This window comes from Heloderma suspectum, chromosome 2, assembly GCF_057233095.1.
Source record: "Heloderma suspectum isolate Gila_16-S chromosome 2, 16-S_ref, whole genome shotgun sequence".
In the NCBI taxonomy this organism is placed as follows: domain Eukaryota; kingdom Metazoa; phylum Chordata; class Lepidosauria; order Squamata; family Helodermatidae; genus Heloderma; species Heloderma suspectum.
This window is the reverse complement of record NC_139459.1, coordinates 18957894-18983486: the sequence shown is the minus strand read 5'-3', so window position 1 is coordinate 18983486 and position 25593 is coordinate 18957894. Positions and strand designations below refer to the sequence as shown.

At 46.4% G+C, this 25593-nt stretch overlaps 1 protein-coding gene across 1 annotated transcript in view; it reads right to left on the bottom strand.

Moving 5' to 3' along the window:
• DCC (DCC netrin 1 receptor) overlaps positions 1 to 25593 on the bottom strand; it is a 1145836-nt gene that overhangs the window by 870452 nt on the left and 249791 nt on the right. Inside the window, exon 7 of the mRNA XM_084829640.1 lies at positions 142 to 426. Coding sequence (XP_084685766.1) covers positions 142 to 426 — 285 coding nt within the window. The remainder of the gene's footprint in view (positions 1 to 141; positions 427 to 25593) is intronic.

Genomic DNA, 25593 nt, shown 5'->3' with positions numbered 1-25593 from the left:
TGGAAATACTACATCGCTGATGCAAGTGGTGGGGGCTGCTTGCGGATGGGAAATGGCAGGGCCAGCCACACATTGACTAGGATCAGTGGAGCTGGCCGCACATGCAAGCTCACTGTTGGTTCCTTCTCTTTTGTTACTTACCTGACAAAACTCTGACTTCTGCTTCATTTCCAGTTCTTGAACTGGCAGGATTTGTTGCAAGGCATCTATACATCCCACCATCCCCTGCTTGAAGTCTGCTGATTTGTAAAGATCCAGAAGGCAGGACTGCCACACGGGTATTACCAGGACTCAAAACCAGGTCTTCTTGGTTCCTTTGCCAGTGGACTGAAGGCATAGGTTCTCCAACAACTTCACATTTTAACAAAATGGTGTCTCCTGCAAATGCTGTGACGGAGTCTGTCTGGGATAGAAACCTCAATGGGCCTGCAGAAACAGAGACAAAACAACAATTGGGAAAGGCTGTAAACCTAGGGGTTTCTTTTTTCTTTTCTTTTTCTTGCTGGTGTGGCTTTAGTTAACTGATCTTCAAGTGTAAATGATGCTCACTTACAGCAGCCATAGATAGGGATGTCAGAGAATTTCCCCACGAATCTCGGGGAGACCGAATGCCATCGCATTCGGCCCCCCGAAATTGGTGGTGAAATGGTCTGCCACCCCCCCACCCCCCACCCGGGACAGGACTTACCTTGGGCGAATACTCCTGGCGGCGGCGGCTCCGGCGGCGGTTTGGCGGCGGTTCGGCGGCAGCGGCTGCAGCAGCCGGTCTTCTGACTGGCTGCCGCCGCTGCTATTTCCAGTAAAAAACAACAACAACAAAAAACGTGATAGGCTACGTAAAGATTTATGTAGCCTATCACAGCTAGATTTTTAAAAAATACCGTGATAGGCTATGTAAATGTTCACGTAGCCTATCACGGCTGAGTAAAAAACAAACAAACAAACCATGCATATGCAAATGGAGGCGCTCATGGGTGCCACCATTTGCGTTCCTTATTTTGGCACGTCTAGTCTACGTAAACATTTACATAGACTACGGTGAAAATAAGGGGAATGCAAATAGCGTAACATCTACGCTATTTGCGTTCCCCTTATTTTCGCCGTAGTCTACGTAAATGTTTACATAGAGTAGACATGCCAAAATAAGGAACACAAATGGTGGCACCCATGGGCGCTGCCATTTGCGTATGCACGGTTTTGTTTTTGTTTTTTTTACTCAGCCATGATAGGCTACGTAAACATTTACGTAGCCTATCACGGCTGACTGCAGGGACACAAACGGCGGCAGCTATGGCCGCTGCCATTTGCGGTCCGGCTGGCCAGGATTCGGGGGTGGAGGGACGGAGCGCCTCCCCCCCCAGCCAGAATTTCAGGGGGGAGGGACGGAGCGCCTCTCCCCCCCACCAGAATTTTGGGGGGCGGGACGGAACGCCTCCCCCCCACCGCAAATCAAATTTCGTTCAAGGTAAGTGACTTTTGTACATGCCTAGAGGGCCATTTCTGCAACATAATATCAGGAAAGTGGCTCTTTACAGTCACCGTTGTGCTCTACAAAAAATACAGAGCTCTAAAATGGAGGCTTGCATGGAGGACAGACAGCTCTGGGGCACAATAGAACCACTCGCCAAGCCCTCCAGGGACTTGCACCTCCTGGCTTGTGCCGGTGTGCGGCAACAACACCTCCTCGAGAGCCCACCAAGCTCAGATGGTGAGTCCATCCATCCCTACCCATACTGATGATGGGCTCTTCTTCGCTAGAGCTATTTATGTAGCATCTGGATGGCCTAGATGGCCTACATCCAGAGTAGACTCTGGATGTAGAGTCTGCATTGCAGATCTTACACTGAGCAGAGGGTTGGACTGGATGAGCACTGGATGAGCATTCCAACTAGGGATGTACAGACTGTGTAAAATCTGCTCCATCTGTGTTTTGCAGATTGTCAGGTGCCTTTCGTTCCGTTGTCTGCCCCTAGACAGATGTGAATATTTTTTTTTGTCATGCAGTATTTATGTAAGTATTTACATAATTTACCTCAGTGCGTAACATTTAGCGTATTGTCCCCCATTCCATTCAATGTTTCCTCAGGAGAATCTTACATATTTTCTTACAAATTTATATGTGTAAATTTCAGGAAAATAAAAAAAAAATCATCCAAAAGTCTACAGACTCCGCGCGGCCTGAGGGGGTCGCTCTGCAGTGGATTCTACACGTCAGTTTCTTAGAAATCCAAGTTCATTTTTATCCAGCATCCCTACTTTCAATGCTATGATTCTATGAATACAGAGGAATCATCCAGGAGAGGGCCTTGCTAAGATTTAAACCTTGCTTAGAATCCTCTCTCTCTCTCTCTCTCTCTCTCTCTCTCTCACACACACACACACACACACACACACTATATATATATATATATATATATATACACACACACACACACACACATACATACACTGATGAAATGGCAGTCTTGACTCATGGACATGGTAATTTTATAGAAATATAAATCCTGAACCTGTTTGCATTAGGGGTAAATGAAAGTCACTTACCTGGTCTCGCAGCTTTTCACGTTGGGGGGAGGCGCTTTGCTGCTCTCCCCACGAAGTTCAGGCCGGGGGGGAGGCTTCCCGCCTCGCCCGGCCAAAATTCAGGCCAGGGAGGAGGCGCCTCGCCTCACCCGGCCGCGAAATTAAAAGTTAAAAAAACAACAACACGCCCCCGTGATAGGCTACGTGACAATTAACGTAGCCTATCACGGCTAGATCTGCAAAGTCAGCCGTGATAGGCTACATAAATCGTCACGTAGCCTATCACGGGTGACTTTAAAAAAAAAAAAGCGTGTACGCAAATGGCGGCCCCCATAGGGAGCCGCCATTCGCGTTCCTTATTTGGTCCCTGTAGTCTACGTAAATCTTTACGTAGACTACAGCGACCAAATAAGGAATGCGAATGGCGGCTCCCTATGGGGGCCGCCATTAGCCGTACGCGCTTTTTTTTTTTTTAAGTCACCCGTGATAGGCTACGTGACGTTTTACGTAGCCTATCATGGCTGACTTTGCAAATCTAGCCCTGATAGGCTACGTTAATCGTCACATAGCCTATCACGGGGGCGTTTTTTTTTTTTCTTTTATTGGAATGGCGGCGGTGGCAGCCGGTCAAAAGACCGGCTGCCGCTCCCGCCCCGGACGAAGACCCGACTAACCGCCGGCCGGACCCGCTGCCGGGAGGGACATTCGGGAAAGGTAAGTCCCATCCTGGGGGGGGTGCGGGGGGGTACAGAGAATTTCTCCCCGAAACTTGTTCGGGGGGCTGAACACGTTGGCGCTCGGCCCCCCGAAGTTTCGGGGAGAAATTCTCCGCCATCCCTAGTTTGCATGAGTTCCCATGGTAGCAAATCTACTTCTTAACTTTGCACTACTGCTGAGCAAAAGAACAAATAGTGAGGCACTCTCTTATTTCCTCCGCTATGATGGGAAAAATCTACACTACTTCTCACATGAAGTTATTGACACCTGCTCAGGATTTTAAGAGCTCTCCTCCCACAACAATCCCAATATGAACTTGCAAAGCAGAAACATTGAACATTTCCCCTTTTAGCTTGATTAAATAAATAAATAAATAAATAAATAAAAATAAAGTGACATGCTTCTCTGAATGACCACAGAAAGCTGTTAAAAAGCCACCTCCAGATCAATATCTACAACAGGGCATCCCATAATGCAGTGGCAAAGGTGACTTATGAAAGCAGAAAGGGTGAAATGCCTCCCTCACTTTCTGTGTGAACATGCTGTCAAATACATACAGAGGCATCATGATAAAGAGGGAACTTTAGTTCTTTGGTGGCCGCTGACCAACTACAACAGTTACCTTAGCAGTCAATCCCCCCCCCACCCCATCCTTAAATGAATAGTATTACTCTGGTGCACCAGGGTAATCCCACAATTAAGGGCATGTCCAATGCAATTCTCTGTACATCTACTAAGAAATAAGTCCTATTGACTTACTCTCAAATATGTATAGGAATGCAGTCTTCATGTGGTAGAAAATCACCTCTCTGATATTGGCAGTAGGGATGGGTGGATGTCCCCCCCCCGTCCAAGTTCTCTGGGCACCCCCTGCCCCTGCTCAGGACCTGTGCTCGATCTCCCTACTACTCACCAGGGTGGCCTCATCAAGCTCTGTGATCGCCAATTTTTGACAAATAAAATGTTGATCTTGAAAACGCACAGATTTGTATATACACAAGATGGGGCCGTGAATAGCCCATATGACACAATTACAGGCATTTGCTTGCCTGTAAACTTGCGTATATGGGCTAATCACAGCTCCATTTTGCATGGATGCCAATATGTGCACTTGCATGGATGCCAATATGTGCATTTGCAAAAATGTGCACTTGCAAAAATGTGCACATTCACATATATGCAAATATGCAAATTTTTGAAAATGCGCATATTTGCATATACCCCAAATGGGGGCATCAGTGGCCCATATACGCAAGGCTACAGGCAAGTAAATGCCTGTAATCTTGCCTATATCGGCTATTCACAGCCCCATTTTGCATGTACGCAAAAATGCCCTTTTTCGTGATCGACATTTTTTTCTGAAAAATGGCAATCACGGGGCTCAACGATGACACCCAGGTGACTTTGGGCAGCTTGGCAAGCACAGCTTGGGGGCACAGGCACAGGCACGGGGGTTCTGCCAGATTCCTGGATGGAATCACAAGCCCGCACCATCCCTAATCGGCAGCTTTTGCTCACAGAGTTATCGTTTGGCACATTTAAAATCAGGAAAGGGCCTTCTCTGTGGTGGCCCCCACTGTGTGGAACTCCCTCCCTAGGGAACTTCACCATGCCCCCTCTTCAATGAGCTTCCGCCATGCATTGAAAACGTGGTTGTTCAGGCAGGCATTTGGGTGGGTATTTTAGAAATACGATATTTTAATGTGGAATTTTATTGTTTTAAACTGTTGTACCAATGTACATCACCCAGAGTGGCCAGGTAACCAGCCAGATGGGTGATTAAGAAAATAAATAAATAAACAAACAAACAAACAAACAAACGATCTGATGCTCCTTGAAGGATCAAAGCCTCACAGAAGCTGGAGCAGAGTGAAAACATTGGCCATATGGTCAACTCCCAGGAAAGGCAAATGAGTTAAATCCATCTTAGCCTTGGTCTGCATATGTCAAAGACTGAGATGGAGGCAAGGTAGTTATCAGTTGGACTGATCCAAAAAGTGCTATTAAAAAATAAATTCATCAGGATACCACTCACTCACCAGGACTCAGCACCAGAACTTATTCTAAATGCTGGGAAGTGTGAAGCAACAAAAAGTCAGCCAATCAAGATGTCTTGTCAAAAAGCATAGATCATAACAAAAAAGAAAATATACTTCTATACTTCTAGAATATTTCTGAGAATACGTATAGTGCATTTCATCATAGCTGTGTGACTGACTCTCCACATTGCAGATTGGGTAGGGACGGACGGGCAGTGGGTGATAGCCCAGCCCCTGCCCCCACTGATGCTCCCCTGGACATGTGCTCAACCCCCCGCCCTGCTCACTGACCCACCTGCACTCACTCGGGTCTCGTCCTCCAGCATCGCGATCGTCATTTTGTGAAAAAAAATGGCAATTGTGAATAGGCACATATAGAGCTATTTGCAAAATGGTACTGTGAATCGCCCATATACACAAAATCACAGGAGCAAATGGGATACGTACGCCTGTAATCTTGTGCATACAAGCAACTCATGGAGCCATTTCACATATAGCTATGTGTGCGTATTTGCAATCACCATGTTTTTTGTAAAATGGTGATTGCAATGCCAGAGGATGGGGCCCAGGTGAATGTGGGTGGCTCGGCAAGTGTGTGTGCGTTGTCCAAGCAGGGGCAGGGGCTCAGTGGGAGAGGCTTGCAGGCGCAGGCAGGGGGGAGTCTGCTGAAATACCAGACTGAATTGGGCACCCATGCCATCCCTAAGATTGGGGTGTAAGCCAAAAGATGTGGTGTGTTGGGAAACCCTGAACCCCAGTGACTCTGTTTGAAAATTCAATACAGTGCTCTAAAGGCAAGGGCTATTGGCCATGATAGCTAAATTAATCATCTAGGGATGGGGGAGAATTTCTCCCCGAAACTTCGGGGGGCCGAGTGCCAATGCATTCGGTCCTCCGAAGGTTCGGGAGAAATTCTTTGCCCCCCCGCCCCCCCCGGGATGGGACTTACCTTTTACGAATGTCGCTCCCGGCGGCGGGTCCCGGTGGCGGTTCGGCAGGTCTTCATCAGGGGCGGGGGCGGCAGCCGGTCTTTCAACCGGCTGCTGCCGCCGCCATTACAAGAAAAGTAAACAAAAAACAAAAAACGCCCCTGTGATAGGCTATGTAACGATTAACGTAGCCTATCATGGCTAGATTTGCAAAGTCAGCCATGATAGGCTACGTCAATCGTCACATAGCCTATCACAGGTGACTTAAAAAAAAAAAAAGCGCGTACGCTAATGGCGGCCCCCATAGGGAGCCGCCATTCGCGTTCCTTATTTGGTCCCTGTAGTCTACGTAAGGATTTTTTTTAAATAAGGGCAATGCAAATAAGGGCAACGCAAATAGCGTTGCCCTTATTTTCACCGTAGTCTACGTAAATCTTTACATAGACTACAGGGACCAAATAAGGAACGTGAATGGTGGCTCCCTATGGGGGCCGCCATTTGCGTACGTGCTTTTTTTTTTTTTTAAGTCACCCGTGATAGGCTATGTGACGATTAACGTAGCCTATCATGGCTGACTTTGCAGATCTAGCCGTGATAGGCTATGTTAATCGTCACATAGCCTATCACGGGTGACTTAAAAAAAAAAAAAAGCGCGTACACTAATAGCGGCCCCCATAGGGAGCTGCCATTCGCGTTCCTTATTTGGTCCCTGTAGTCTATGTAAAGATTTTTTTAAAATAAGGGCAATGCAAATAAGGGCAACGCAAATAGCGTTGCCCTTATTTTCAACGTAGTCTACGTAAATCTTTACATAGACTACAGGGACCAAATAAGGAACGCGAATGGTGGCTCCCTATGGGGACCGCCATTTGCGTATGTGCTTTTTTTTTTTTTTAAGTCACCCGTGATAGGCTATGTGACGATTAACGTAGCCTATCATGGCTGACTTTGCAGATCTAGCCGTGATAGGCTACGTAAATCGTTACGTAGCCTATCACGGGGCTTTTTTTTTTTTCCTTTTGAAGTTCGCAGCCGGGGAAACGGGACGCTTCTCCCCGGCCTGAATTTCGGCCGGGCGAGGCAGGAAGCCTCCCCCCCAGCCTGAATTTCGGCCAGGTGAGGCAGGAAGCCTCCCCCCCCGGCCTGAACTTCGGGGGGAGAAGCGAAGCGCTTCCCCCCCCACCGCGAAGCAAGCTGCGCGACCAGGTAAGTGACTTTCATACATCCCTGTAATCATCCACATTCATAGAAGCATAGTAGCATTGAATAGTACGGTTGGAAGGGGCCTACATGACCATTGAATCCAACCCCCTGTTCAAAGCAGGAATCCAAGTCAAAGCATCCCTGACAGGTGGCTGTCCAGCCTCGTCTTGAACGCCTCCAGTGTGGGAGAGCCCACCACCTCCCTAGGTCATTGGTTCCATTGTCGTATTGCTCTGACAGTCAGGAAGTTTTTCCTGATGTTCAGCTGGAATCTGGCTTCCTGTCACTTGAGCCCATTATTCCATGCCCTGCAATCCAGGATGATCGAAAAGAGATCCTGGCCTTCCTCTCGGCGACAGCCTTTCAAGTACTTGAAGAATGCTATCCTATCTCCCCTCAGTCTTCTTTTCTCTAGGCTAAACATGCCCAGTTCTTTCAGTCTCTCTTCATAGGGCTTTGTTTCCAGTTCCCTGATCATCTTTGCTGCCCTCCTCTGAACCCTCTCCAGTTTGTCTGCATCCTTCCTAAAGTGTGGTGCCCAGAACTGGACACAGTACTCCAGTTGAGGCCTAACCAGTGCTGAGTAGAGGGGAACTAGTACTTCCTGGGATTTGGAAGCGATGCTTCTATTAATGCAGCCCAAAACAGCATTTGCCTTTTTTCCAGCCATACCACATTGTTGGCTCATTCAGCTTGTGATCTACAACAATTCCAAGATGCTTCTCACTTGTAGTGTTGTTGAGCCAAGTATCCCCCATCTTGTAACTGTGCATTTGGTTTCTTTTTCCTAGGTACAGAACTTGGTATTTATCCATATTAAATGTCATTCTGTTGTTTTCTGCCCAGCGCTCCAGTCTATCAAGATCACTTTGAGTTTTGTTTCTGTCTTCCAAGGTATTAGCTATTCCACATAATTTTGTGTCATCTGTAAATTTGATCAGCATTCCCTGAATCCCTGCACCTCCTCCTCCAAGTCATTAATACAAATGTTGAAGAGCACTGGGCCCAGGACTGAGCCCTGAGGTACCCCGCTCATTACCTCTCCCCAGTTTGAGAAGATCCCATTGATAAGCACTCTTTGAGTCCGATTCTGTAGCCAACTGTGGATCCACCTGATTGTTGTTTCATCTAGCCCACTTTGAGCTAGTATGCTCATCAGGATATCATATCATGGGGCACTTTGTCGAAAGCGTTTCTGAAGTTGAAGTATATTATGTCCACAGCATTCCCACATTCCACAAGGGAGGTTACCTGATCCAAACATTAGATCAGATTCGTCTGGCAGGATTTGTTCTTGACAAATCCGCATTGGCTTCGAGTAATCACTGAATTGTTTTTAAGGTGCTTACAGATGGATTGCTTTATCATCTGCTCCAGAATTGTCCCAGGGATTGATGTCAGACTGACTGGTCAGTAGTTCCCAGGTTCTTCATTTTTATTCTTTTTGAGAATAAGAACAACATTAGCCCTCCTCCAGTCATCTGGCAGTTCACCCATCCTCCAGGATTTCTCAAAGATAATAGGTAGTGGTTCTGAGAGTTCTTCTGCCAGTTTCTTTATTACTCTAGGATGCAGTTCATCTGCCCTGGAGATCTGAACTCATTCAAAGTAATTAGGTGTTCCTTGACCATATGCCCATCAATCTCAAGCTGCAATCCTCCCCCTTCAGCCTGTACTTCACCTTTGCTAGGGCGGGTCATAGACTCTCTTTTGGGAGAAGACTGATCCAGAGTAGGAATTGAGCACGTCTGCCTTTTCTTTGTCATCTGTTATCATTTTGCTATCCTTATTTAATAGTTGAACCACCATTTCTTTCCTCTTCTTTTACTATGGCTGTATCTGAAGAAAGCCTTTTTGTTGCTTTTAGCATCCCTCGCTAACCTCAGCTCATTCTCATCTTTAGCTTTCCTGACACCATCCCTGCAATTCTGTGCTACCTGCCTATACTCTTCCTGTGTTGCTTGGCCTTCTTTCCACTTCCTATATGTGGGCTTTTTTGTTTTCAGGTCATCTCTAAGCTTTTTGTGAAGCCACAATGGCTTCTTCTGTTGTCTTTCACCTTTTCTTCTTGTTGGAATTGTTTGTAATTGTGCCTTGAGAATTCCCTTTTTAAAAAAACTCCCACCCATCTTGGACTCCTTTTCTCATTAGAGCCGCTTCCCGTGAGACCTTACTTATCATTGTTCTGAGTTTATTAAAATTGGCTTTCCTAAAATCCAGGGTATGGGTTTGGCTACACTTGGCTTTTGCTTCCTTTAGAACCAAGAATTCAAGTATAACACCTTCCCCCAGAGTTCCCGTAACCACTACTTTATCTACCACGTCATTTCTGTTGGTTAGGATCAAGTCAAGGATAGCTGATCCTCTAGTTCCTTCCTCTACTTTCTGTATAAGGAAGTTATTTGCAACACAAGTCAGGAATTTCTTGGAAGGGCCATGTTTTGCAGAATTTGTCTCCCAACACATCTCGGGGAAATTGAAGTCCCCCATTACTACTAAGTCATGCTTCCTTGAAACGTCGGCTATTTGCTTTTCAAAAGTTTCATCTTCGTCTTCTCCTTGATTGGGTGGCCGGTAGTAGACTCTGACCACTATGTTCTTTTTATTCTTTGCTCCATTAATTTTACCCGATGGGGCTACCAAACTCATCCTCCTGTATTTCTGTGCAGATATATGTATTTTTCGCATATAGTGCAACCCCACCTCCCTTTCCGTTCCTCCTGTTCTTTTTGAACAAGTTATGTCCTTCAACTGCTGTGTTCCAGTCATGACAGTCATCCCACCAAGTCTCAGTTACACCTAACAAGTCATAATTTCCCTCCTGTATTAAGAGTTCAAGTTCATTCTGTTTGTTCCCCATACTATGGGCATTATATAGACATCGAGGTTGGTAAATCTCTGAAGGATAGACATTGGGGCCAAACAATAGGAGAAAACCACAATGGGCTTCCCAAATGGGGCAGAAAAGGGCAACCATAATACTAGAACCCATTCTAGTGGGTCATTCAATGAAGATGAATGGTGAGAGATGCAGGACAGATGAAAGGAAGGACTTCTTCAGACAGCGCAGAGTTAAACCGTTGGACTTGCTACCACAAGTGATGGCCACTGAGTGGGATAGCTTTAAAATCGGATTAGAGGAGAAGGCTATTCCCAGAGGCTAAGGCTAATTCTTGGACTACCAATGGCCACTAGTCTTTATGGGTTTATATGACCTCCAGTACCAGACAGCAGTATGTCTGAATACCAGTTGCTGGGGAACATTAGTGGGAGGACACTATTGCACTCACCAGCCCGGCACCGCCTGAAACAGGAAAGAACACATGTCACAGCACCACTCCCCTCCTCCCACTGCTATCACCAAACTGCATCCCCCACTGACTTCCCCCATCCTACACCCCCTTTATCTTTTGTGCCACCATAACAGCTCTATGGAGAGCCATGGGGCTGGAAGAAGCAGCCACTTGGGTCTTGTGAGAGCTTGCCCGAGTCTCACGAGACTTGAGCAAGCTCTCACAAAAGCTGTGCAGCCACTTCTTCTGCCTGCATGGCTCTAGATGAGAGAAGCAGAGGGTGGGTGGCTACTCCAGAGAGCCCTGCCAGCCACTCTCTCACTATGGTGGGAGAGTGGCTGGCAAGGCTCTCTGGAGCAACCACTGGAGGAGGTGGGGCAGGGGCACCTTCTGTCAGGAGGGGGGCACAATTTGCCTCTTCTCCCACTCCAGTTAGAAATGGCGGAGAATTCTGCCACGGACCCAATGAGGTCAGATTCCAAAGAATCTGGCCTCTGGAGTCTGTGGTGGAACATCACTACACACCTCCACCTAGGGATGTCAGAGAATTCCGCCATGGACTGAAATGGGATCGAATTCCCTTCAGTCCATGCTACGGAATCCTCTGAGGAAAGGCACCACGAGATCCTGCGGTGCCAGCAGTCATGCAGCTTTTTTTTCATCGTCCTCAAAGAGTTGTGAAATATTTGTAAATAAAAATGCAGTGTAGTCTATTCCGATAATAAATATGTAAGTTTTTTTAAAAAAATGAATTGTGCTCACTGCCTTGTTTGTAGGGATGGACGAAAGTCCCTTACCTGATCCCGAAGCTTGCTTCGTGGTGGGATGGAGGCGCCCCGTCCCTCCCCCAAAAATTCTGGCCAGAGGGGAGGCGCCCCGTCCCTCCCCCCCCAAAATTCTGGCCGGGGGGAAGGCGCCCCATCCCTCCGGCCGCGAAACCTCCTTTCCTGCTGGGATGCAAATGGCGGTGGCTGTAGCCACCACCGTTTGCATCCCTGTAGTCAGCTGTGATAGGCTACGTAAATGTTTACGTAGCCTATCACAGCTGACTTAAAAAAAAAAAAAGCGCGTACGCAAATGGCATTCCCCTTATTTTTGCCGTATACGCTATTTGCGTTCCCCTTATTTTCGCCATAGTCTACATAAATGTTTACGTAGACTACATGTGCCATAATAAGGAACGCAAATGGCGGTGCTCATGGGCGCCGCCATTTGTGTACACGCTTTTTTTTTTTTAAGTCAGCCATGATAGGCTACGTAAACATTTACGTAGCCTATCACGGTGTTTTTTGAAAATCTAGCCATGATAGGCTATGTAAATCTTTACGTAGCCTATCACATTTGTTTGTTGTTGTTGTTTTTTTACTTAGAAATGGCAGCGGTGGCAGCTGGTCGGAACACCGGCCGCCGCAGCTGCCACCGCCGCACCGCCGCCGCACTGCCACCGGAGCCACCGCCGCCAGGGACATTTGAACAAGGTAAGTCCCATCCCGGGGGGGCAGACCGTTTCTCCACCAATTTCGGGGGGCTGAATGTGCTGGCATTCAGCCTCCCCGAGATTCGTGGAGAAATCCTCTGACATCCCTACTGTGGGTGTTGTTTTTAAATTGAAAACATCCATCTCCATTTACTTTCATCCAAAACACTTCCTCTTCCTAGGGGCTTCCCAAAAGAAGGCTGTCTTAGGTGTGCCTGAGCGATAAACTATTTGTTTAAAGCAATGCTGTTTTAAAGAAAAAAAACCCTTTTAGAATGACCATGCCGCTCCAGGACTTTTTTCTTTCTTTAAAACAGTGTTACTTTAAACAAAGAGTTTATTACTCAGGCACACCTAAGACAGCCTTCTTTTGGGAAGCCCCTAGGAAGAGGAAGTGTTTTGGCTGAAAGTAAACAGAGACAGAGGATTTCAATTAAAAAAATGTAAATATTTACGAAAAATATCAATACTTACAGAGGTTATGCAGACTCATGGAGATGGCTGGGCACCGGAATTATGGTTGTCAGTACTTCGTAATTTTTGGAGCGGAAAAAAAAGAGGAGAATTCCGAGGGCTTGTGAATGGCAGAACGGAGCACTGGCCGCAAACTGCAGAAGTCAGGCGGCATGGAAGGTACACAATTCATACATCCCTACCTCCGCCTCCCTCCGGACCCATGCGGAGCCAGATCCTCCTTGCAGCGACTACACGGAGCCGCCGGCCGGCTCCACAGCACCAGCAATATGGCTGCCATTGCCGTGCTGTAGCGCTGGCTGAGTGAGGGCTAACACCACATGCAAACGGCTAGCCTATCGCATGAAAAAACAGGGACACAAATAGCATAGTGGATGCCATTTGCCGCTGTAAAGCTGTTAGATTAACTTGAATTTAATTTAATAGCTGCATTTAGGTTAATCTAACAGCTTTACGGGTGCAAATGGCATCCACTACGCCATTTGCATCCTGAGTTAGTTAGCCCTGACTCAGCCAGTGATACGGTATGGCAGGGGTGACCGGCCAGCAGTGCAGAGCTGGTGGCCAGCTCCACGGGATTGTCACAGAGCAGAGCCAGCTCCTGTGGATTCCGGGGGGAGGGATGGATCACCTCCCCCCCGCTGGCAGATTCCCACCTGGACCAGCAGGTAGGGAATCCGCCCATCCCTAACTCCACTGCCTGATGTGGGTTCCACCCCCTGCTTCATGGGTGGGTTAGCCCTAGCACTCATGTCCTACTTGTGGGCTTCTTGGCCACTGTGGGGACACAATGCTGGACTAGATAAGCTTTTGGTCTGATCCAACAGGGTTCTTTACATGTTACTCTTTTTGTCTTTATGGGATAATGTGCAAAGAGGAAGCTTGTGAATCGCCCACACTGTCCCCACATCTGAAGCTACAACCAAACCATGTAAGGGAAAAGCCCAAATGCACAAGTCTTACCCTGGGAGTGCAAAATTGCTCCTTCCTCCTTCACCTTTTCTTCACAATGTGCAACGTTGCTCAGAGCCTCTTTTGCTGCCTCTGCTCTGTTAATGGAGGCAACCCTCAAGAAACAAGGTCTTCCACTGCTCAACTTTACATCATACCTTTGTCTCCTCGGGGAGATTGCCTCCCAACCAGGATCTCAGAGAATACTCTCTACACCTGCTTTTAAATTATAATCGAAACATGGCACGCAAGCTTGGTTCGCCCTACAGCCTGGTTGGCAACCTATCAAGATCCCCATCTCCCCCTCCCTATATAAGGCCTAATTATTAAGTAATTAAATTTCATTTAATAAAAAAAGGCTTATCATTTGGGGGACAGACCTTGGGGTCTGGAGCCTGTGCATGTCTATTAAATCTGCAGCAATTTAGTAACACTCAGCAGAATCCCCCAAGGAGAAATGCTTGGAAATGCTTTGTTTGTTTCAAATTAAAGTCTGCAAGGTTATTTAACAGAAAGGAAAGACCCATTTCCCCACCCATCCCCTCCCCTCCCTCCTTCCTCTTTCAATTTGCACAACAGCTGAAGGGCAGAGGACCAAAGTAATGGAAAGGAGCTATTTGCTTCAGTTTGGTTCAGATAGTACCAAAGGGAATGAGGGAAAACAGCGAACCTGCAAAGTCAAACATGTTGCAAACCTTTCTTGAATTCTAGCTTAGTTTCTCTCCCCCTCAAACCCCCCCCCCATTAGGCTGGGACTACATCTGGGAGCTGTGGCACTCCTGCTGCACTGGTCTGTTTCTAGGATGAATTCAAAGCTCTGGTTATGACCTATAAAGCCGTATATGGCTTAGGATCAGGCTACCTGAAAGATCACCTTCTCCCATACAAGCCTGCCTAGTCCTTAAGATCTTCTTTTGGGACCACAGCTTTCAGAGGTGTGTTTGGTGGTACTGTGAGAGAGGGCCTTTTTGGTGGCTGCTCCCAGGCTGTGGAACTCCCTCCCAAGGGAGGCTAGCTTTGCTCCCTCTCTGCTATCCTTCCAATGGTGGGCAAAGACTGTTTTTCAAGAAGGCCTTTGTCCTGTAAGTGGGTCTGTGGATTGGCTGCTATTTTCATTCTGTAACTGTTACATTTTTATTCTATTTTAATGTCATTATTTGTTTAATTCTATTTTTAAAAAAATTGTAAGCCTCCTTGAGTGCCACTTTTGGTAGAAAGGTAAGGTATAAATCAAAGTAATTAATTAAAAAGATCAAGTCCAAACTGTGGGAAGAGATGGACAACTCACCCACCTTGGCAAATCCCAGTTGGAAGAGGTACCAGACATGGAGATGTTAGGAAGCTGGGCCTTTCTGGTGGCTGACCCAGGAGACAAGGAACATGAGACTACAGGTGCCGGGGGCTGAAGCTCTGCACCATCCAGGAGTAATGAACATATCAAAAATGGCATTCTGTGTTGAGCTTTCCCTGTCTCTTCTATAATAGATACAAGGACACACATCCAACATGATCTCACCTGATAGTCCCTGAAACTCTTTATGATGTGTTCTATCTAAATGTGTAGAACAGTTATTAGCATTTTCCATAGCAAGGATGTTTTCTAATCCCTCCAGGTCTGTCATTCTATCCTTTAGTCCTAGGGTGTACAACCTATGGGTCCCTAAGGCCTTAACTGTGCCCCTCCATGGTGCCTTGACTCCCGCCCCCAGCAATTATGGCACTGCTGATTGCTAGACTTCTCACCAGATCCTCCCCCAGAAAACCTGAAACTGGTCACTCTTTCCTTGCTAGCAGCAGCACAAAGGAAAGGGAAAACTGTATCTGGACTGCTGGGATGTGTGCATGTGCATTTGTGCATAGGCACAGATGCATACTATATGTGTGTTTACGGTCCCCAAGTCAGTATCACATGTAGCCCTCAGAGCCAGAAGGATTGGCACCCCTGGTTTAGCTGCAGAGTAATGGACTGCAAGATCACTGGTCATGTATTCATTCATTCATTTATTAAGTTTTTATACTGCTAGGGATGTCAAAGGAATCTGGTTTGGGGATGGAGCTCAGCAGATTCTCGCCAGCTTGGCCCCTCCCGAATGTCAGCTTGCAGATCCCTGAGCTGACCCAACTTGGCACATGCCGAGTCGGGCAAGCTCACAGTTTCCCATTTTCTATTTCCACAGACAGTGATTTTGCACAAAATCATGGGAATACGTATTTACAAAAAAAGTGCTTTGTGCAAAAAACAGTGCAATTTTACACCTGCCATTTTTCACAAATTGCACTATTTTCAGCCCCAGTTTGGCAAAAGACACAATTTCCATAAATATTGTGCGATTTTGCACAAAATTGTGGCTCATGGATTTTTTTAAAGTTGCAAGCTCTCACAGGCACCCGTGGTCCATCTGGTGCTCGCCCCATGTGCTCACCAGGGTCGGGCAACTGACAGGAATCTGGCAAGCACAGCAGGAACAGGATGTGGAGGAGTTCATACATCCCTGCATGCCGCCTCATAGCCAAAGCTCTCTGGGCAGTTCACAAAAATTAAAAACTATCAGAACACATTATACAAAGGAAAACACACACACACATTTACTATATAAAAAAGAGACAGCATATGCAGACAACAGATATCTAAAAACAATTTGTTAAACAATTACCCAAGACAATCCAGGACTGAATTAAAAGTCATTTTATGCTGCCAATTTTAGACAGACAGACAGACAGATAGATAGACAGATAGGGAGAGGGAGAGGGAGAGGGAGAGGGAGATCTTTCCTGGTCTTGTATAATTTGGTGGTAGGTTTTTTTCTCCCAAGTGCACATGTAGTATTCAATGTCTGGGTTGAAATCCTAATAGAATAGCTTATTTTTTCTGCTTGATGGAACCCCAGTCTTAAAATTTCACAGAAGTATTTCTCACTGTATCTTGTCCTAAATATATCATTCCTGTGCATCATTAAACAATTCATGCATCCACTGAGAATGCTGCAGAAAGTTAGTTGTCCACTGCAGGGAAAGGACCTTGCATTTAGTGCTGGATCCCTTTCAGAGCTAATAAAGGCAAACATTATATGAATAGGCAGTTCCAAGTTCTGGAGAGATACAAGACAGAAGCAACAGAAACGAACCTGGTCTTTTAGAGTACTGTTAAATAAATATAATTTACAGTTAGGGTTAATTTATAGGAGGAACAATTGTCTAAATGGTTTCCTTCCAGTTGATACAACTCTCATCTTTTGAAAAACTATAAGCAGGAAATCCCAGTGGAAGTAATAATGTTGAAGCAAAGTTTCAAGTAAATCTGTTTCCAAAGAGAAAATGTGTGTAATTCAGATGTCTGATTTAGAACAGCCTACTGGGAGAAAATTGTTGTTAATTATATACATTTAAGAAACACGTTTATAATGGAAAGCTAGGGAAGTTATCTCACACTACGATTTAAAAAAAAGAGTGAGTTGAGTCTATTTTTATCAGGCTTGGTAGTGTGATTTACCTGATGTGTACGTTCAACATAATGCAATGAGATCTAACACAATTTACACCACTGAAAAGATGCCTATCATTTCTAGAAAAGAAAAGATAAATAAGAAAAATACCACATAGGCAAGTCAAAGATGAGAATCTTAAAACCCATCTCCCTGAAAGCAAATCATTTGTATAATTAACCCCTCCACACCCCCATGAAGCTGCCATGGAAGTTTGTCTAAGGCAATATTCAAGGTGAAAAATATGGAGATCTGCAGATCTCTGTAGAAGTGTTGAAGGAACATCAAATAATTTTAATTAGATGCAAAGAAATAGCTAGGTGTATGAAACATCATCCAGAATTATGAGGGAGGTTCAGATACTTCTGATGTCATTACTGAAATTTCTCCGAGAGGGAGGGAAGGAATTTATCTCAAGTTCATTGCTATAAATTCCTGGGATGTGGTAGTGACCCATGGGATTGGATGGGTAGAGAAGAGATGGATGAATCTGTCAGTTTGGCTTTCTCCCAAACTCTTTTTTCTTTTTTAATAACAAGTTCTTCCTGTCCCAAATTAGGCAACATTTGTGGATGTTTTTAAATTGTTGTCAAAAACAACCTGAAATGAAACCCTCACTCATCTTCACAAGCCAAATTCAATTGATACATCTAAGCCCAGCAGGGAGAGGATCATATTGTCGCTGCCTGCCACATACCCTTTAAAGATGAGCGCCCTATCTAGAAATGAGGTGACAACCCTAACCTAGCACCACAGACATTGTTGAATATGAGGGAAGGATGGGCTTACCCCCATCCATTATTGCCAGATGTTAGCTGAAACCTTACCACTGCCCACCCCTGCTCGCTGTGTCGTGTGAGCTGCTGGACAGCCCAACAAGCGAGCACCCAACCGCCATGCCCCCACTCACCATTGGCAGGCCAGCTGCTCCCATTCACCACTGGATGGTCCAATGAGTGCCTGGCAACTGCCCTTAGCAAGCCATTTTTCATAAAATGGCAGCTCGTTATTCTGCTTGGAAATGGTGGCCGTAAAGCTGCTTTTTATGCAATAGTCCATTCACACCTCTAATCTTGTGTAAAAGGCGTCTTTACAGCTGCCATTTGCATAAAAGGCTTTCTGTGTAAAATAATGAGCTGCCATTTTTACGCAAAATGGCAGTTCGCCAAGGGACCAGGCAGTCTCCGGGCGCTCATTAGGCCATCCAGTGGCAAGCGGGGGCAGACAGCTGGCAGGGTCTGCGGACTTCTGTCCAGCAGGCCAAGCGGGGTGGAGTCTGCAACATCCAAAGATTCAAACCCAAACTTCTAAGAGCTACGCACTCAGAGACCTCAGCCTGGATGGATGATTCTGATTACGGATGGTGGAGAATTTCTCCATGAATCTCCGGGAGGCCGAATGCCAATGCATTTGCCCCCCCCAAAATTGGTGGGGAAATTCTCAGCAAGCCCCCCACCCCGGGATGGGACTTACCGTGGCCAAATGTCCCTCTCGGCGGCGGGTCCCGGCGGTGTTTCGGCAGCTTTTTGGTGGGGGCGGGGGCGGCAACTGGTCTCCCAACCGGCTGCCACCGGCGCCATTGCAAAAAAAAAGTAAAGTAAAAAAAACGAACAAACCCGTAATAGGCTACGTAACTATTTATGTAGCCTATCATGGCTAGATTTCCAAAGTCAGCCGTGATAGGCTACGTAAATCATCACGTAGCCTATCACGGGTGACTTTGAAAAAGAAAAAAAAAAGCATGTACGCAAATGGCGGCGCCCATGGGGCGCCGCCATTTGTGTTCCTTACTTTGGCATGTCTAGTCTACGTAAAGAGTTACGTAGACTACGGCGAAAATAAGGGCAACGCAAATAGCGTTCCCTTATTTTCGCCATAGTCTACGTAACTCTTTACATAGACTAGACGTGCCAAACTAAGGAACGCGAATGTTTTTGGAAATCTAGCCGTGATAGGCTATGTTAATCATTACATAGCCTATCACGGGTGTGTTGTTGTTGTTTTTTACTTTACTTTTTTTTTCGCGGCTGGGGAGACAGGGCGCTCCTCCCCAGCCTGAATTTCGGTGGCGAGGGATGGGGCGCCTCCCCCCCAGCCTGAATTTCATGGGGAGAAGCGAAGTGCCTCCCCCCACCGTGAAGCAAGCTGCGGGACCAGGTAAGTCCCTTTCGTCCATCCCTAATTCTGATTCTGTCAGTTTTGCTTTCTCTCACATACATTCATTTTTTTTTATTTATTTTTTTTTTTAAATCAAATCCAAGTTATTTTCATCCTGGATATGAAGAACCTTAAGAATTTTGGCATTTAAAAAAAATCCAAAACAAACTGGTACAAAATTCTCACTGAAGCCAGGAGGAGACAACAGTATCACACCAATGTAAGGAAGAAACTTCAGTTGAATTATAAGGGGGCTACTCCAGGGAGCTTTTGCAATGGCAGGGATAGGGATATATGGGAAATCCATTTCAGTTCAGTTTTTATCAGGATTTATGAAGTTCACACCTTCTGGACTGAACATGGACTCAGATTGATTGATTGATTGATTGATTACATTTCTATACCACTCAAAAGCCAAAGCTCTCTGGGCAGTTTACAAAGATTGCAAAGACGCAATCTGTGGCTGAAGTCTGTACTAGAGATATGCACAAATGGCCTCTCACAATTCTCCAGCCAATTTGTGGGCAGAGAAGGGGGGGGGGGCATTTCAACAGATTTCTCCTAAGGGAGGAGAAATTCTCCAACTATTTCTCACAGACAGGTCTCACTATCGGCAAGGGTTGTAGCACTGGTTCTTTCTTTTTTCCTAAGGGTTTCTTGGGGGGGGGGGTATTGCACTGCTCCTGTAAGTGGCAACATCATCAACTGTGTTGAGACTTCCACTTTCTTGAGGTAGAATTGTGAATTTCTTTGGGTAGCATTTTTTAGTAGGGATGTACGGACTGTGTAAAATCCGCTCTGTCTATGTTTTGCAGATTGTCAGGCACTCTTCGTTCTGTCATCTGCCCACAGACGGATGAGAATATTTTTTTTTTCCATCATGCAGAAAAATACGGAAATAATTACGTAAATATTTACGTTAAGTATTTACATAATTTACCTCAGAACATAACATTTAGTGTAATGTCCCCCATTCCATTCAACATTTCCTAAGCAGAAACTTATGTATTGTTCTATATATTGTTATATGCGTACATTTCAGGAAAGTAAAAAAAATCTTCCGAAAGTCCATGGACTCTGCACTGCCTGAGGGGGTAGCTCTGCAGCGGATTCCACAAGTTAGATTATTAGAAATCCGAGTTCATTTTAATCCATCTTGAATTTCTCCAGCCTCCCTATTTTTGAACTTACCCAATCACTGCAAGGTGGCTGAGGGTGCTGTGTGCTCGCTCTCTCTCTCTCTCTCTCTCTCTTGCACATCTTTCCATTGCTCTGCAGCCTCCCAGGCCACCTGCACTGACTGAACTGAAAAAGCCCCATGGGAGGAATTTGCCTCACAATGTCTTCCTCATGATGGCTTTAACTGAAATTAGGGATGTCAGAGAATTCTGCCACAGATTCCAGTGAGGCCAGATTCTAATGAATCTGGCCTCACTGGAATCCGTGGCAGAATTCCCCCAGAATCTGTGGCGGAACGGCCTCCTGCCCCCGCTACCCCGCGAAATCCCCCCGCGACGGAACTTACCTGGGGCAGAGGTGGCAGCAGCGGCAGCTCTGGCAGCGGCGGCTCCGGCAGCAGCGGCTGGTCTCCCAGCCGGCTGCGGCCAGGCTGCTGCGGCCGCCATTTGCATCTTTGCAGCCGTGATAGGCTACGTAAGTATTTACGTAGCCTATCATGAAAAGAGCAAGGATGCAAATGGCATAGTGGGCGCCATTTGCGTCCCTGCTCTTTGCCGTGATAGGCTATGTAAATACTTACATAGCCTATCACGGGTGCTTGCAAGGCCGCAAATGGCGGCCGCTATAATCCTATATGCCCCGGTGTGGAGCCAGGTAAGCGATTTGTACAACCCTAACTGAAGTCTGGGAAGCTGAGAAGGCCACAGGTTGCCAGAGAGATTACTATACAATGACAGACAGGACACTCATGCACATGCCTCAGCCACCTCATAAGCAAGGTAAGCCCAAGAACTAGGGATGGTGGAGAATTTCTCCCCGAAACTTCGGGGGGCTGAGCGCCAACGTGTTCAGCCCCCCGAACAAGTTTCAGGGAGAAACTCTCTGCACCCCCCCGCACCCCCGGGACGGGACTTACCTTTGCCGAATGTCCCTCCTGGCGGCGGGTCCGGCCGGCGGATCGGCAGGTGTTAGTGCGGGGCGGGAGTGGCAGCCGGTCTTTCAACCAGCTGCCGCCGCCGCCATTGCAATGAAAGAAAACAAAACAAAAACGCCCCCGTGATAGGCTACGTGACGATTAACGTAGCCTATCACGGCTAGATCTGCAAAGTCAGCCGTGATAGACTACGTAAATCGTCACGTAGCCTATCACGGGTGACTTAAAAAAAAAAAAAGTGCGTACGGATAATGGCGGCCCCCATAGGGAGCCGCCATTCCTGTTCCTTATTTGGTCACTGTAGTCTACGTAAATGTTTACGTAGACTACAGCGACCAAATAAGGAACACGAATGGCGGCTCCCTATGGGGGCCGCCATTTGCGTACGCGCTTTTTTTTTTTTAAAGTCACCCGTGATAGGCTACGTGACGATTAATGTAGCCTATCATGGCTGACTTTGCAGATCTAGCCATGATAGGCTACGTTAATCGTCACGTAGCCTATCACGGGGGCGTTTAAAAAACAAAACAAAACTTTGGAGTTCGCGGCCGGGCGAGGCGGGAAGCCTCCCCCCTGGCCTGAACTTCGCGGGGGGAGCAGCGAAGCACCTCCCCCCCACCGCGAACAAGCTTCGAGGACAGGTAAGTGACTTTCGTCCACCCCTACCAAGAACCCTCCAAACAAACCCAATAAAATGTCTCCAAAATTTCTCCTTCTTGGAATTTCTTTTCTATCGAATTGTATGCGAATCTTCAAAAAACATGTGGGAGAAATTTTCAGCACAGCACTAGTCCGTACATTTCCAAGCTTGCAATGTGATTCGCAGATGCCCCCCCCCCATGTGTTTGGCAGCATGCATACATTTGAAAAATGCACATGAAAAAATGTGTGCTTTGGAAATTGTGCACAAATATGCTTTAATTAACAGCAGAAGAATGTATACATTTCAAACACACATCACTGGTGCATGCATGTCAAAAAATAAGCACAAAAATATGCATGGGTTTTCATGCAAAGAGAAAAACAAACAAACTCGCAATCTGATACGGAGCTGAGTCGAGCTTCAAAATAGAATTCAGAGAACTTTGGGGAGCTTGGGTTTTTCTGATTCACACATCCCTAGGTAGGGACAAGCTGTCAATGCCTCTTTGCAAAGACATCCTATGGGATATTAATTAGCTCTGTAGCTGGCAAACACCAGCAGAACCTCATGCCAATATTCCCTCTTAATAAGGGTTCTTAGTGGCATGAGGGGCAGAGTATAATCTCTCTCAAAGGGTCTGTGTTCCACTTGCCAGGGCTCAAGACACGGATTTTAGTACTTCACACTGGCGCTGCAAATTACTGTTTGTGCTGCACCAGCTAAAAGAATGGCAGGGAAATGTGTGGCCCTCCAGTTGTAGTCATTGGACTACAACTTAGCCCGCATAGCCCATGGTGAGGGATGATAGGAGCTGTAATCCAGCAATATCTGGAGGACTGCACATTCCTCATCTCTGAGCTAAAGGCAAAGAGTAATGACCCCAGCAAGAGAGACTCATGATTGGAATGTGGTGCTGCCACTTGGATTGGTCCATTTGTCCTAGGGATGTCAGAGAATTCTGCCATGGATCTCAGGGAGGCTGAATCCCAGTGCATTCAGCCCCCCGAAATTGGTGGCGGAATGGCCTGCCACCCACCCGCCACCCCCCGGGACGAGACTTACCTGGGGCAGATCTTCCGGGCGGTGGCAGCTCCGGCGGAGGTTCGGTGGTGGCGGCTGTGGCGGCCAGTCTTCCGACCGGCTGCCGCCACCGCCATCCAGTTAAAAAAAAAGAAGACGTGATAGGCTACGTAAAGATTTACATAGCCTATCATGGCTAGGTTAAAAAAAAAACATAACCATGATAGGCTACATAAATGTTTACGTAGCCTATCACGTCTGACTTAAAAAAAAAACCATGTGCGTACGTAAATGGCAGCGGCTACAGCCGCTGCCATTTGCGTTCCTTATTTTGGCATGTCTTAGTCTACGTCAAGATTTACGTAGACTAAGACGGCAAAAATAAGGGGAATGCAAATAGCGTAGTGGACGCTACGCTATTTGTGTTCCCCTTATTTTCGACGTCTTAGTCTATGTAAATCTTGATGTAGACTAAGATGTGCCAAAACAAGGAATGCAAATGGCGGCGGCCGTGGCCGCCGCCATTTGCGTACACGCGTTGTTGGTGGGTTTTTTAAGTCAGACATGATAGGCTACGTAAACATTTACGTAGCCTATCACGGCTGACTGCAGGGACGCAAACAGTGGTGGCTACGGATGTCCAGCTGCTGGCAGAGCCGGCCGGCGGCTCCATGGAATCCCTGCGGAGTGGAGCTGGCCGGCCAGGATTCCGGGGGGGAGGATTCTTGGGGGAGGGACAGAACGCCTCCCCCCACCATCAACATAATCCGCGAACAGGTAAGTGACTTTCATACATCCCTAATTTGTCCATGATTTTAGGATCAAGAAGTTCATGTCAAGAAGAAAAAAAGAAAAGAAGAGAAGAAACCCAAATCTGTATTACTGTTGGGTTAGGGTCAGGAATGGGTGAGAAATTCATTCACTTCACTTTTTTTTTTTTTAAAGCAAGCCAGTGGCGAAAAGGGGCAGAGAGACACTGAGAACCTGTGCAAAATCAAGCTTGTCAGATTCAGCCATATGTACATAGGGTAAATGTTCCTATATAGCTATTTAAAGCACATAGCAGCTTTCAGTCCCATATGGAAACCCCAACATAGTGGTCTTATAAGGCATGTGATGCTGCCTTATATAAAGACTGACTATTGGCCCATCTAGTGTGCTCCAGCTGGCATCACAGACGCAGATATCTTTAAGGACCTTTTAGCATAAGAAGAGAAGAGCCCTGCCTAATCAGACCAAAAGCTTACCTAGAGACCACTCTTATGGTGGTGGTGGGGAGGGAAGGCCACCTCCGAACTTGGAGGTGACTGCCCATCCACTACAGGGTGGGAGGAGTGGTGAGGAGTAGATCTCCTCCATGCCCCCACCACACTGCTTTCGTGGCTAGACATCTGATTTTGCCTAGCCACAGGACCTCAGAGCGTGGGGTGGGGAGGCCGGATGACACATAGGAAGTGTCGTACCAGCACTTCCAAACTCCCCAACCCGGCCTGCCCCCAGGAATGCCCCATTTACCCTGCTCTGCGCTGCTCTTCTGAGCACGGAGTGTGGGCAAATCTGTGCTGCCTACAAGGCGGTGCAGGAAGGGATGGAGGTCAGTTCTCAGGGAACCGACCAATCCTATGGCCGTCTAGCTGCTGACTAGCAGCCATAGGATTGCGCCTTTAGTCCAGTGTCTGATTCCCCACAATGGCCATTGGAGACCCTTTAACTGGAGATACTGAGGGATTGATCTGGGGCTACATAATTTCACAATAATAAAATGGCTTGGACAATTCTGAACAATTGAAATATGCTACAAAAATGCTTAGCATTGTCATTATTATGGAAAAGTATGTTCTTCATCGTTATAAGGGCATATCTAGATAGATAGATAGATGATTGATAGATAGATAGATAGATAGATAGATGATAGATAGATAGATAGATAGATAGATAGATAGATAGATAGATAGACGGATGGACATACATAGAGGTATATGAAAAGCAGTTCTTGCAGAATTTCTCTGGAATGCAACCAGGCCTCATAGGGATTGAAAGCTCATTTGATTTGATCCGTTCATAAAATGAACAAAAAAATCAATCATACATTGAACAATTTTTAAACAAATCTTTAAAATGATTGTTTCTATTTCTCTGAGTCTAATACTACAGGCTACATCAGCAGTAAGGATGTGTGAATGAGCAAAACTCAAGCTCACCAAAGTTCTCCGAATTCCATCTTGAAGCTCATTCCAACTCGAGTCTGTATCAGATTGCGAGCTCTGGTGTTTTCGGGGGGGGGGGGGAGGTTGCATGAAAATCTGTGCACATTGTCATGAATGTTTTTCCAAATGTGCACATCCACTATGTGCTTCTTTGAAATGTACACATTCTTCTCCCATCAATTTAAGCAGATTTCTGCACATTTCTCAAAGGTTCGCATTTTTTCATGTGCATTTTTCAAACGTACGCATGCTGTCAAATGCATTTGTTTTGGTCTGCAAATCACACTGCAAGCTCAGAAGTACAGATTTTGACCGCAGATTGTGTCTGAGTCCATGTTCAATCCAGAAAGCACGAACTAGGTAAA